General features: G+C 33.0%; 2 protein-coding genes and 1 long non-coding RNA gene across 3 annotated transcripts; 1 reads left to right on the forward strand and 2 right to left on the reverse strand.

The window, feature by feature from the left end:
- Positions 1-845: 845 nt before the first annotated feature.
- Positions 846-2,744, reverse strand: LOC131178539 (uncharacterized). Its single transcript, XR_009147454.1, has 3 exons — positions 2,358-2,744; positions 1,564-1,620; positions 846-990 (listed from the first exon to the last, which is right to left on the reverse strand). It is a non-coding gene; the product is annotated as an uncharacterized LOC131178539 (long non-coding RNA).
- A 5,046-nt stretch (positions 2,745-7,790) lies between these two features.
- LOC110638672 (uncharacterized) lies at positions 7,791-8,426 on the reverse strand. The gene has a single exon (XM_021789287.1). The coding sequence runs from the start codon at positions 8,424-8,426 to the stop codon at positions 7,791-7,793; it is 636 nt and encodes a 211-aa protein (XP_021644979.1).
- Positions 8,427-11,033: 2,607 nt separating this feature from the next.
- Positions 11,034-13,644, forward strand: LOC110638682 (jasmonate-induced oxygenase 2). The gene is made up of 3 exons (XM_021789300.2): positions 11,034-11,800; positions 12,649-12,982; positions 13,092-13,644. Exons 1-3 carry the CDS (start codon positions 11,292-11,294, stop codon positions 13,335-13,337), a joined length of 1,089 nt encoding a protein of 362 aa, XP_021644992.1. The 5' UTR covers positions 11,034-11,291; the 3' UTR covers positions 13,338-13,644.
- The last annotated feature ends 1,368 nt before the right edge of the window (positions 13,645-15,012 follow it).

Genomic DNA, 15,012 nt, shown 5'->3' on the forward strand with positions numbered 1-15,012 from the left:
ATAATCTCATGTCGATACTGTAATCTGCAGCTTACAGAGTAGACATCGAGAACATTGTATAGTTACTACGATACGTCCTAACAGACTAGGTCTCTTAATCTCTTATCTCTCTTGAATCTTCTATTATCATAAACTTATTCTGATTGGGTCATCCACTGATGACTGCCAGCAGTGGTATCCTCATCCTTATCTAGGGCAACTGTACTTTCAAGACTCACCTTTATGTACTTGTGCCTTGCACGAAATGGGCACACCATTTAAACCCATACAGACAGAAACACAGCATTTCTTGGAGTACGTATCCTCATGATGGACCTCACATGTCTACTAACTCTATTTCACATTTCTATGTACTCCACGAAAATTAAGACACTAATTGAGAAACTTTTATATTTTTCGAGGTATAACGCAGAATCTAGAAACAAAGAATTACAGAAAAAGACGAAAGAGAATCCTATACTCCGCATGTAACATCCTAACAAGACTCCTTTTACACTCCCTTTTATATTATTTCCCATGAATCTAGAGCCTAAGCTTTGATACCAACTTTGTCACGACCCAACCTATGGGTCGGACCGGCACTAGGACCTGGGCCAGCCTAAAGCCCTCGAGGCCCGTAGTAAGCCTAACTATTCCTCAACCCATGAGTAGGCCCATAATTTAGGCCCAATATGCATATGAAATAATTTAAATTAAGCTGTTATAACTTTATTTCGGGCCAACTTAACCCAGTAATTATTAGAAACTAAAATTAGGGGAGCCCAGCTCAACCCTGTTACATCATTTACAAACTATTTAAAACTCATAAAAATTTTTCATTTCTTAATACAAAAACTTAAGTTCATGCAATCCCTGACAGGATTAATGCTACTACTAGTACATGCGGAGTTCTAAATTACAAATTTAGATAATAATAATACAGTTAAGTAATCTTTTCATAACCTGTGAGAAAAGGGACAGGTTATTCTGAAAAATGTCTCCTCTTGTGGCCTGGAAAAATATTGAACAGGAGTGAGCGTTCGACTCAGAGAGTAAAGTATCAGTTTTAACCATAATCTCTATAACTATCTAAAGCTAATGCACCCTGAAGAGTGAAATGCAACATCGGCAACATTTTCACATCATAACAGCAAAAAGGTAATTTGGAGCACTCACGCACCCAGTAATATCAATCATAATATATATGGGAGCTGATCCCCTATACAACTCTCTTAATTCCAACTGTGCCAGCGAAGAACTCAGCTCGGACTTTCACTTAATAACCACATCGGGGTCCCAGCAAAGAACTCAAGCCGTGTCTACCCCGAAGGACCGGGTCCCAGCGAAGATCTCAAGCCGTGTCTACTCGTCCTATCCATAGTCCACACCACATCACACGCACGCCAACGCACGCACACTGCTCCAAATTACCATAACAACACACATGGCACTTTCACAGTTATGAATGCAACATAAAACGTGCCTAGAGTTTAACTACATAGATACATACATATAAGTGATGCATGGGCATGCCTAAACATATAATAATATCGAAATTACAATTAAAATTAATATTTTACTCACAGTACACCGATGACTATTGTGGCTGCTGGATGCAGAAAAATAGCTGACCTCGATCACCTAATAATTAAATTATAAATTTATTAGTACTAAGTTAAGATAAAACTCTAAAGAGGCAATAGACAGCCTAATTCATGCCGGAAATCCGACAGAATTTCCCCTATAACTGGGACCTACCCAACCTGCAAAAAAGCTCAAATAACACTTTTAAATTCTCAATTTCCACAATCACATCTCATCAATATCACTATCACATGGCCCCTCCTGAGCCCTCCAAATCAGACAATACTTAAAATCTTAAAAATTACGTTTTAGTCCCTATAATTGACATTTTTCAAAAATCCACTCAAACAAACTCTAAAAATTCTAAAATTTTGCCCCGCGGTCCTTAATAATATTATAAGGCTATTGCAAAATGAATTTTAATTTTCTAATCACCCATGAATATTTTATCCAAGAATTTTACTCGATTCCATAAGTTTCCAACATCTAATATATTCTTAATTCAATCCAATTTAATATTCACATATTTAGACCTCCATCCTCAAGCTTCAACCAATCATATAAAATTTAAACATCTTAATTTCAAATAATCTTATATGCCCATATGCTAAAAATCTAACTAAAATCCATCCATATTTCTCAAAAATATTCTACAATCACTCAAAAATTCAACTAACACCATAGAATATCTCCAAATAATTTTACTTTCATCATATATTTTTCTCCAATTTTTCCTGTTTAAGAAACACTGTATTTATGCTCCACAGATAGCAAAATAATGAAAATAGTCTTACCCGAAGTTTATCTGTGTCTCAAAAATTCAAAAAATTTACGAGGAAGCCTCTGGAAGTTGAATCATCTCCATAGCCCACCAGAGCCACTGCCGGAACCACCGCGCACGGTGGCCGGCCATCGGTCGCCGGTGACATTTGCCGGATCTGATCATACCACCATGTTCCTCTCCTCTTCCTCAGTCCATAGGTGGTCTCGGATTGTCGATCCAACGGTCGGATCTTCGTAGATCTGACGAAAAAGCTTAAAAAACCCGAAACTTCTCTCCTCCATATCTCACTCATCCGACCTCCATTTGTTGCAAAATTGGTATCAAAAGAAAGGTCTCGGAACAAGCTTTTCAACGCCACCTGAATCGCCTCGATCGGACGTCGGATGAAGCCGGAATCGCGCCGAAAAGCCCCTGCCCACTGTGATGCATTTTCTCTCTCTCCTCCCTCTCTTGCTGCCGTTTCTGGTGGCTCTTGCCGTCGTCGGAGGGTCGCGCGGCCAGGTAGGGAGTTGCTCGGAAGGTCGCCGGCCGGTCACCGGAAAAAGAAAGAAGAAGAAGAGAGGGAAGGAGAGGGAGAGAAGAGAAAATGGGGGGGGGGGGGTCCTCCCATTTTTCTTTTGAATTTTTTTTTCCTTGGTTGTTACAATTATTATCATCATAAACATTTTTCCTTCTGATAGAAGGGTTAGTCTCATCAAACAAAACATGAATAGTTTCCCTAATAACTAAAGTTCTTCTATTGAACACTCTATAGGCTTTACTCTTTGTTGAATACCCAAGAAAGATTCCTTCAACGGATTTAGTATCAAATTTCTTTAAGTTATCCTTCTTGTTATTTAAAATATAGCACTTACAACCAAATGCTTTGAAATATGAGATATTTGGTTTTCTTCCTTTCCACAGCTCATAGGAGGTCTTTTTCAAAATTGGTCTAATCACAACTCTATTCAACACATACCAAGATGTATTAACAGCTTCAGCCCAAAAGTACTTTGGCAAATTATTTTCACTCAACATAGTTCTAGTCATTTCTTGCAAAGTCCTATTTTTCCTTTCTGCTACCCCATTTTGTTGTGGTGTTGTAGGAGCTGAAAAATTATGGTTGATTCCATATTTATCACAATATTTCTCAAATAAATGATTTTCAAATTCAGTTCCATAGTCACTTCTTATAGATGTGATGCAAAATCCTTTTTCATTTTGAACCATTTTACTAAAAGAGGTGAATTTTTCAAAAGTCTCATCCTTGTGAGCAAGGAAAAATGTCCATGTATATCTTGAATAGTCATCAACAATAACTAAAGCATATGACTTCCCACCAAGACTAGTAGGAGTTACGAGTCCAAATAAATCAAGATGAAGCAATTCTAATGGCCTAGTGGTAGACACAATATTTTTAGATTTAAAAGATGCTATAGTATGCTTTCCTAGTGCACATGCTCTACATTGAAATTCATTTTCATAGTTAATATTAGGAAGACCATTAACAAGTTCTTTCTTAGACAATTTTGAGAGTGTATGCATGCTTGCATGACCCAGTCTTCTATGCTACAAAAAACTGGAGTTATCAAAAGATACTAGACATGTACCATGCTTAGTTTCAAAAATATTCATTTCAAGCAAGTAAACATTATTGGATCTATTGGCAATGAACAATGTGTCATTATCTAAGTTATTGATTGTACATAGAGAAGAAGTGAACTTTACCTCAAAACCTTTATCACAAAGTTGGCTTACACTTAGTAAGTTGTATTTCAATCCTTCAACAAGCGACACATCTTCAATACAAGGTTTGGTTCCAATTGTGCCATTTCCAATTATTTTTCCTTTTCCTTTATCTCCAAATTTTACATGTCCTCCATCTTCCATTGTAATTTTTGAAAACTTGTCCTTTTCACCGGTCATGTGCTTTGAACAACCACTATCTATATACCATTTTTCATTTTCCTTCATCCCTTTGAAACAAACCTGAAATTTAATCATTAAGCGTTAGGTACCCAAGCAACTTTGGGTCCTTGGGGGTTAGTGACCTTAGGTAAGGTTCCCTTTGGCACCCATACCTTCTGTACCTTAAGAAGACATTTCCTAAGTGCACAAGAATTAATCATGTGACCTCTTTTATTGCAATAATAACATGTAACATTAGGCAAGGAGGATGTAGATGCTTTAATGAAATGATTCTTATATTTACCATGGTTCATGAAACCATCAAAACCAATTCCATACTTTTCATTTGAAATTCTTTGGTTTCCAAGAAGTACATCTAGAGTTTCTTTTCCTTTTGTAAATTTTGCCAAATCATTTATCAAAGATTCTATTTTAGCTTCAAGAACTTTATTTTTCTCAATGAGCATTTCACACGTTTCTTTTGAGATTTTCAACTCTATATCTAGTTCTTTAAACAAAGCAATTTGTCCTTTGTAAAATTCATTTTCTTTATACACATTAGACATGGCAATGTTTTGTGATCTCAATGATTCAATTTCTAAATTCATTTTAGTGCATTTTCTCTTGTAATTTCTATACTCATCATATACTTTGGCAAATGCAAGTTCGAGTTCTTCTACATTAGGAGATTCATAAGAGTTTACCTCATTGTCACTTTCTTCTTCCTTTTGTGAACTCTCGACTTTCTCTTCAAGTGCCATCATACAAAGAAGAGCAGTCTCTTTGTCACTTGATTCATCATTTGAAGATTCTTCACTGTTGCTCCATACTACTTTCATAGCTTTCTTGCTCCTATCTTCTTTTCCTTTCTTCTTTTTGAGTAATGGACATTTGGGCTTGATATGTTCAGGTTTGTGACACTCATAACATACAATTTCTTCTTTTGAATCCCTAAAATGTTTATCCTTGGGAGTATACTTTTTCAAGAATTTCTTGTATTTGCTTCCTCCCTTCTTGAAAGCACTTTTGAATTTTCTTGCAAGCATAGCCATTTCATAATCATCATCACTTGAAGCACTTGAGTTGTCACTTGATTCAGCTTTGAATGCAACTCCTTTCTTCTTATCTTAATCATTGTTCAACTTGAGAGCAATGCTTTTCTTCTTCTTTTGCTCATTTTCAACTTCATCTTTCTTATATACCATCTCATGTGCAATGAGAGATCTAATGAGTTCATCATAAGTGAATGTTTTAAAATCCTTGGAATCTTGTATAACTGTTGTCTTGGCTTCCCAAGATTTTGGAAGTGATCTAAGAATTTTCTTCACAAGTTCGACTTCCTCAAATTTTTTACCAAGTGCTTTGAGAAGATTTACAAGATTAGTAAACGTTGTGCTCATATCCGTAATTGATTCTCCTGGCCTCATTTCGAACAGCTCATAATCTCGGATAAGAAGGTTTGCTTTGGACTCTTTGACGACATCCGTTCCTTCATAAGTGACTTCAAGCTTATCCCAAATTTCCTTAGCAGATTGACATCCTGAAACACGATTGTATTCATTAAGGTCAAGTGAGCAATGCAAAATATTAATAGCTTTAGCATTTATAGAAATTTTCTTCCAATCATTGTCATCATATTCATCTTCATGTTTTGGAACTTTTGTAGTTCCTGGACCATTTTTTTTAGGAACATGTGGACCATTTTTAATAATTCTCCATGCATCAATATCTACAAATTGTATGAAATTTCTCATTCTTACTTTCCAAAATGAATAATTAGTGCCATTGAAGAGTGGTGGTCTAGTGATTGAGTAGCCTTTAGCTAATGGTACGGGTATACCGGCAGTATTGCTAGATGAACCAACCATTATGGCTCACTCTAAGGTTGTAACACCCTAAGCAAGAGAGATAGGCTCTGATACCAATTTGTTGTCCCAAAATAGTCCAAGAGAGGGGTGAATTGGACTTTAACAATTTTTCGGCCCTTGCTTGTAGCCTAATGAAAAATTATGGCTTTGTTCAACTAGGTGCTTCTTAATATATAATGACAGTGATATGTATTTCAATAAAGTGTTCCTAAGTTGTAAGTCAAGCTTTAATCAATATTTATGGCTACCAAAACATGCATCACAAGACTTTCAACTAATTTCTTATCATACTCATAAATCCTCAAATATACCAACTCAATATATTCAATCAACATTCAAGGTCATGTATAAAAATCAAATTGCACAAAAGTAAAGAGGTTAAGGTTAGAGAGATCAAACACAATGATTTTTATAGTGGTTCGGCTTAACTAGCCTACATCCACTCTCTCAAAGAACCCTCTTTGAGTCTTCTCTTCACTATTTACTCTTTTAAAGGCAAGAGACCAAAAGCCCTTTACACCTTTTTCAACACCAAGCTTTTACCAAGGTAGCTTGAACCCTTCACAAGTGCTATCTCAAGCACTTACTCTCTCTCAAGCTTCAATAGGTGCTTGTATAACCTCTCTTAAATGCAACTTAATGTTTTAACACTCACTCTTACTCAATACAAATCAAACTATAAAGAAGAGATGAGTTGATTTGCCAGTGGTAGCTCAAAGTCTTTAAAGCTTGTAAATGAAAGCAATAAATGAAAATCAAGGTTGGAGTTCAAATGTAAGCTTTCATCAAAAATAAAATGAAGTAAAGAAGGTGTATTTATAGTCCCAAATCATTTTAGACTGTTTAAAACCTTTTTGGAACGTTATACACACTGTTCAAGACAAAATGGCCGTTATTTTGTCTTATTGTGCGAAGTTGAGCAGCTCTGATCATTTAGCAAACTAATGAAATTTTGGCAACAGCAGTAAACTAGTTAGTAAACTAATGTTTTAGCAAACACATTAGCAAACTAATATTTTAGCAAAGCAGTTAGCAAACTAAGTCAACAGCTGCATGTCTCAACTCGTAATATTTAAAAACAAAGATTTAGACCTTAAAAGAAAAATAAGTTCTAATAGCAGTATCCAATGTCATAATGAGAAAAAGTAATCAAAAAATAAAGTTTTATTTTTGAGCTCCATTCGACTAAATTCTCATCTATTCTTTTCACATAAGACCTAAGACTCAATATCTAACTCTATGACTTTCATACCTTTACTTTGAGTCTTGACTTTCATAATCTTGTTCTTTTCTCATTTTGGATTTGTCTTGAGATGCCTTTGAGTATTCTTCCTCATTAGATGCAACTTCAAAAATTCTTTATGAATAAGAAAAGGAATTTACACATCACTTTAAAGTTGAATTAGATAGATTCTGTTTGAGTTTTGTTATCATCAAAATCAATGCTCATTTTGAGCTACACGGGGTCAACACAGGTGATATAAGTTGACAGAGAAAGTTAATCGCAAAGAGAAGTAGAACATATAAACCAGCAGCAACCATAAAACCAGCAGCGTCCCTAACGATCCACCCAAGACGCACCTTAGAAACACAAGGAAACAATGCTACATCCGCATTACATTTCAAGTGACCCGTAGTAGGAGGGGACCAACGAACGGGGACCTGATTACTCTACTAGACATTAGTAACTAACTTAGAAAGACGAGCTTCCTTCTATTGGAACAGGAAACGAGAGGAGAAAGATACCACTGGTGTAGATGAAAGTGAGTCTGATTCCAAACTAGTTTATTCCTGCTATCCCATATTCCCCACATGAGCACTAAAGCTCCATCACTGACTTCGAAATCAAGGGAAGAAAAAAGATTGCTTAAACCTTCCATAACTGAGTTTACATTCCCAGCCAAAAAACCAATATTGGACAATCTCCAGCAATCTTGAGCAAAATGGCATCGAAACAACGTATGCTTAGTGGATTCCGAATTCAAATAGCAAACAGAGTAAAACTCTTCCATGTTAACTCTCTTCTTCAACAACTGAACCATTGTAGGAAGCACATTACACGCAGCTGTCCAAATGAAAATTTTAACCTTAGGAGGGGTATTGGAGTTCCACAATCTCTTCCAAACCTCTCTATAATTTATTGCCTCATCAGGTGTGATAGAATACAAAAACTTGTAACCACTCTTCACTGTGAAGGCGCCTTTCTTGTCCTTATCCCATGAAATAACATCAATCCTAGCCCATAACCTTGGCGGAATCTGTAAAATAAGGTTGACATCCCTTTCAGTGAAAATGTCTCTGATCAACTCCTCATCCCAAGCCATCATACCAAACCTCATAAGACTTTCTACATTAATCTCAGCAAGAATAGGGACCTTCTCCGTTCTAATATAACGATCATTATTGTCTATCAAGGATCATTAAAAAAATTAAAATTTTAATATAATGAACTGGAAACATAAAAAGAAAAAATGAATCAAACGAATTATTGAGCAAGTACTAATTTAATTTGTCAAATCTCAATTGCTTCAATTCCACTTTCAAAACACTTCAAATTTTTTCAGATTACAAATGAATTTTTCCATTTGTAAAATTATTTATATTACAAATGAAATAAGTCAGTTTTTACGATCCCGTTGGTAATTCTCTTACAAAATTTATTTGTGTTTACAAATGGAATTTCAGTTTGCATTACCAATAGATTCTCAATCCATCCATAAGTCGGAAGATAAATTAAAAAATAATAAATTTTTAATCCATTTGTAATTTATAAATAGATTACAAATTTATTAAAAAGAAATAAAAAAATTAGTAACGAATTTTAAATTCACTGATAAATTCATTGCTATTTTAGAAATATAAAAAAAATTCTGATAAAATATTGATTTATTAATTAAAAAATATTTACTACTAAAAAAATGCTACACAAATATTATTAAAAATAATTTTCCAATAGAATTTGTAAATAATAATAATTTATCATAAATATATTATAATAAAATTACTAAAAAATAATTTTATAAAAAATTAAAGATTTTTTTTTAAGAAACAAATTATATTAGCTGGAAATTATTAAAATACAACTATCTTGTAACTAAAATAAATTAATGATGAGAAAAAGAAATTAAAAAAGAAACAAGAGAATGAGAAAAATGAGAAAAGAATGAGAAAAAATAAATAAGAGAATAAAAAAATGAGAAACAGATAAAAAAATAAAGTTGAGAAAATGATAAAAAGAAAATGAAAAAAATGAGAAAAAGAAAATGAAGATAAGAAAAAGAAATTGAAGGAGAGAGAAAAGAAATGAGAGAATAAAAAAATATATGATGTAAAAAATTAAGATGGGAATTATAAGATGATGAAGAAAATTAAAAAAAAAAACAAAATAAACAATAAAATTAAAGGAAAGGGCAATAGAAAAATATATTATAAATCTCACAGTTTTATTTTTCAAAGTCAAAAAATTTATAAAGGGAATTTTATATCCTTTTACAAATTATGAAAAAAGAATTTTGAAATTTGCTTAATATAATTAATATTTATAAAAACTTCAGCTTGAGATTTCAAAGCGTTATTAAAAATAACATTACATAATAGTTATTAGTTAGGACAATTTTTATTTAAATCTGATGTATCATAAATATAAAATATAAATATGTGATATTTATATATTTAATGGGTGAATCCTATCATATATTTTGTATCTCATATTTATGATAAACTGAATCTAAACAAGAAAATTTTATTTATTTATAGTGACATTATAATTATTTTTTTTAAATAATTTTCTTTCTTTAAAAAGAAAAAGTTGCTTTCATTAATCACCCTCAAGGTCACAATTTGCAAAACTGAAAATAGAAAGAGTAACACTCTTTAAAAAACATAAACATCAGAAATAAAAAGTAGAAAGATCAACAGTAGCCAAATGGGATAATTTTTATTTTTGATAAAATCATCTCTAAAATATATAATTATAAATAGAGATGGCAATTTTAATAAATTAAACTTATCCAAAATGATAAAAAGAATTTAAGATAAAACTTAATAATTATACACGAGAAAAATGAATTAATGAAAAAAAAATAAAAACAATTTTTGTGAATTTCATTCATTATCATAATTAACACATCAAATTAAAAAAAAAAAAGCAAACTTTTTAACAGATAATATTTTAAAATTAGCAAATAATAATAATAAAAACATGGATTATGATATAATAAAATAAAAGAAAAACATAAAAATAAACGAGGATATATTTTCCATTAAACAGATGTGGTAGAGGAGAAAGGTTGCTAGCTAGCTGAAAGCTGGATTTGATTTGAGGTTGGGTAAAAAAGTATTTTAAAGAAAATTATTATTTTTTTAAAAAATATTATTTTAAATAAGATTAAAAAAATAATTTTTAAAATTTTTGTAGTTAAAAATATGAAATTTAATTTTTAATCATAGCCAAACACAACCTGAGTGGGGTAATCAAAGCATAAAAAGAAAGTAGGCAGTGGTTAGAAGCCACATACATGCAAGTCTTGTAAGAGGAAAATTCAGTGGCCAGCCACTAATGCAATAACCCTTACAAGACACGTGGATTAAATCACTCTGGCTTTCTATTAACTGCCTCTCTGGAGTCAAAGTGAACTTTTATCTCCTCCAAACACAAAGCCCACTACTTGTTTTTTTTTTTTTTTTTTAATAAATAAATAAATTCTCTCATTCTATATTCATCATTTCCAGCTAATAAATGATATGGATAAATAAATAAATAATAAAATAAATAAGTTAAGAAAAATTATTTTTAAATGCGTGAAACCCGTGTATGTCTGATCTATCTGTACAATCATTTACAAAGAAAAATAAACAAGTGAAATCTATGGTGAAACTATTACCCCAAACTCTCCTCTTTAATTATCCTTTTGCAGCAGAGAATGGGAGAGAGATAGAGAGAAAACAAAGTTAATGATTTGGTGATTAAATTTTTAGTAATATAAAGAGCAAATCAAGTTCCTCACGGCGCCGAAATTAGCACTATATATAGACGTCTTAACTCTCATTCATCATACCCACATCTCACAACTTCTCTCTCCCTCTGTGTATCAATAACTCCATAATTTTCACGTTCTTGATACCTGTAGCTTTCGCTTTAACCTCCTACCCACCAATACCGCACAGTATCTCATTACTTTTCTCCTATCATGGATTGCTTGCAGAGTTGGCCTGAACCTGTTGTTCGTGTCCAGTCTTTGTCTGAAAGTGGCATACGCCAAATCCCACAGCGTTATGTGAAGCCAGCTTCTCATAGGCCCTCGCTGAATAATAACTATGTACCTTCTTCTCAAATGGAGGTTAACATTCCTGTTATTGATTTCCAGAACGTTTTCTCTGACAATCAAACTCTTCGTTTGGAGACCCTGAAGAGTATCTCCATCGCTTGTCGCAAGTGGGGTTTCTTTCAAATAGTGAACCACGGTGTGAGACCTCAGCTTCTGAAGAGAGTGCGAGAGGTCTGGCGAGAGTTCTTTAACCAGCCGCTGGAAATAAAGCAGGAGTATGCAAATTCTCCAGCTACTTACGAGGGCTACGGTAGCCGGTTGGGTGTGGAGAAAGGGGCCACCCTTGATTGGAGCGACTATTTCTTTCTTCATTATATGCCAGTTTCGCTGAGAAACCAGAGCAAGTGGCCTGCAGTGCCGGCTTCCTGCAGGTGCGTACGTGTGCGTTAGATCTTTAAACATTCGAGTTTGTTAATGTTCGTTAAGAGTATCTTTGACTACTTCTGCTCTTATCTGCTTTCTTTCTTTTTATATTCTTATTATTGACTTAGTATAACACTTCTTCCTAATCATCTATACAATATATATAATATATATGATTCTTTTTTTAAAGTGATTGGCCCAATGGAAATAATTCCTTGATGGCAATTTCATAATTTTATCCCAATTTACTTTAATGGGATTGAAAGATTTTTCTGAAATGAAACTATTCATAATCTTAATTTTGTCCAACAAGACAAAAGTTATTGATCATATCATTTGAAGATTCTTTTTAGCATTAATTTGATGGCCTTATACCAAAAAGCTATTTTGTTTGGGCAATGTTTGTTTTTGCTTTATCATTAAGTACTTTATAAGTACAGTCAATATACTTCACATGGGAAAATAAAGGCATCTGATCCAACAAAATGATCTAAAAAGATCAGAACAGATAGCACCTTTTGCCTAAAAAGCACTAATAGTTTCTTTGGATATTCTACATATGGAGGAGAAATTATTTTCTAATGTCTCTATTGAAACTCCTTAGAGGTTAATCACTGATCTCACTTTACAATTGACTTATAGTTAGTGTTTTGTATATATTATCATTGCTGGTACGTGAAGAGCTTTAAATATCAACCCCATCCCCCTCTTGTATGTCTCGTCGGTTCTTGTACGATGCCAACCATGTGATTTCATAAATTATTGGAGCCAGAACTCCACATTTTGAGTAATCTGTGGCATTGCATCTTCTGAAAGTAATACTTGCTCTTACAATTTGGTGATACTGATATTGCAGGGAATTGATAGCTGAATATGGAAGCGAAGTGGTTAGGCTTGGTGGAAAACTGATGAGGATATTCTCTAAGAACCTTGGCCTTGAAGAGGACCATCTTATAAACGCTTTTGGTGGGGATGAGAACGTTGGTGCGTGCTTGAGGGCGAATTTCTACCCCAAGTGTCCCCAACCAGACCTTACACTAGGTCTCTCATCACACTCCGACCCAGGTGGCATGACCATTCTTCTGCCTGATGAAAATGTCGCCGGACTCCAAGTCCGTCGAGACGACAGTTGGGTTACTGTTAAGCCAGTCCCAAATGCCTTCATTATCAACATAGGAGATCAAATTCAGGTCACTGGCTAACTACCCGCAAGACAAATATTAATTAGTTGACTAGTCTGTACTCATGAATTATGATGGGCCCTTGTATCAGTTATCTGACTAGTGTTATAATACGCAGGTACTGAGCAATGCCATATACAAGAGCATAGAGCATCGTGTGATTGTGAACTCTGATAAAGATCGAGTCTCGCTTGCCTTCTTCTACAACCCTAAGAGTGACCTGCTGATTGAACCTGCCAAGGAGCTGGTGACAGAGGACCAACCACCTCTCTATCAAGCAATGACATATGATGAGTATAGACTTTACATCAGGACGAAGGGTCCATGTGGGAAGCAACAAGTGGAATCTCTAAGGTGCTCTTGATCATTGAATGTGGGATCGGTATAAAGACTAAATTTGTTGGTCCTCAAAGTTGCATCTAAATTTAAAAAAAAAAAAAAAAAGCCCTTTTAGTTTTTTTCTATAAGTATATATACTACAGTTCGTGTCAATGGATCGAATATCATGGTGATGATTTTATAATCAAATTAAATGCAGAAAATGATGATGATGATCATGCTTTTCAAAGTCAGTAGCAACGAGATTAAAGCTTTTGTTTTTTTGTTCAAATTGTTATGACAAGTTGATATGTACCGATCCCAATTATCAGAAAAGAAAATCCTTTCAATGATTTGAGTTTTGCATCAAATATTGGTTAATTTTTAGTTAGGGATTGTCTTTCAAAATGTTTGAAAGATCAACCAACCAACGAAGGTGGCCCAGGCCATAGCTAGTTCTGCTATCACTATCACGCACTCGAGTGTATAAATTAATTTATACACTTAATTAATAAAAAATTTGTAATCTATATAATAATTCATACTATATTTTTAAATAAAGCTTATTATAATTTTAAATTATTTATTAATTTCTAATTAGATGGATAATACATACCAAGTGCTTATAAGAACTTCCAAAGCAACTAAGGTCACTTTCCAAAGACTTGTGAACGCAGCAGAAACATCAACTTGCCTCACTTTTGTATTTATTTGTATCACATGGAAGCGTTGCCCCCTTTTTATTTCTTAAAAAAACCTTTTCCTTTTAGTTCCAGTTGGACTATATTGACCAGTTAATGGAGTAGAATAATTGCATCATAATTGTGGAAAGTTGGTCCAGGTTTGCTAGGTGTATCATGAATGCTTGCGATAAATTTTACTCTCATTCTATTTAATTTATGGGAAATTTTTGCCTACTTGGTGGGTCAGATGTGCATCAGAATATTATAGCTATAAATATTATAAGACTCATATATTTAATAAATAAATCGTATTATTTACTTTTATTTTGAATTTAAATTAGATTTAAATAATAAAATATATTAAAAAAGTGTGAAATTCTAATTTTATCTTATCTGCTTGATTTAAATTGATTCATAATTTATTTTAATTTATATAAAATTTAAAATTACTTATATATAAATAATTTAAAAAATTAAGAATTCAATTAAGAGTTAACTTATATCTGCCTGACCTAACTTCAAGTGAAGTGTGTATATTTATATATATATAATTCTATTTAATTTTATATGTGTAAAAATGACAAATAATTAGAATTGTGCAATCGGTCAATTCGATTACTAAATGAATCAACCAAATTGAAATAATAAAAAACCAAACTTTATAAAAAATTTGAATCGAACTGAACCAATAATATAGATATAACAAAATTGAACCAAACTAATAAATATTGGTTCAGTTTTAACCGATCGATTCTTCTATAATTTTAGATTTCCTTGATTCACATATTCTAAATGAAAAATCTATCCCAAATTCAACATTCAAACTAAAAATTTCAATAAACAATAATCATCTGTAATTCAGCAAGTAAAAATAGGCCAAAGAATAGCTACAACAATATACAATAACAAGATTAATTGAAATCACAAAAAGATAACCCACATGCAGTCAACAAAATCTCAACTTAATTTTCAGAACCCATATCTCATAGCAAAATTCATATCTCAAATCTAAGATTTGTCCCAAAAGAAGAAGATTTT

The sequence above is a fragment of the Hevea brasiliensis genome, chromosome 3 (assembly GCF_030052815.1).
Source record: "Hevea brasiliensis isolate MT/VB/25A 57/8 chromosome 3, ASM3005281v1, whole genome shotgun sequence".
NCBI classification, from domain to species: Eukaryota; Viridiplantae; Streptophyta; class Magnoliopsida; order Malpighiales; family Euphorbiaceae; genus Hevea; species Hevea brasiliensis.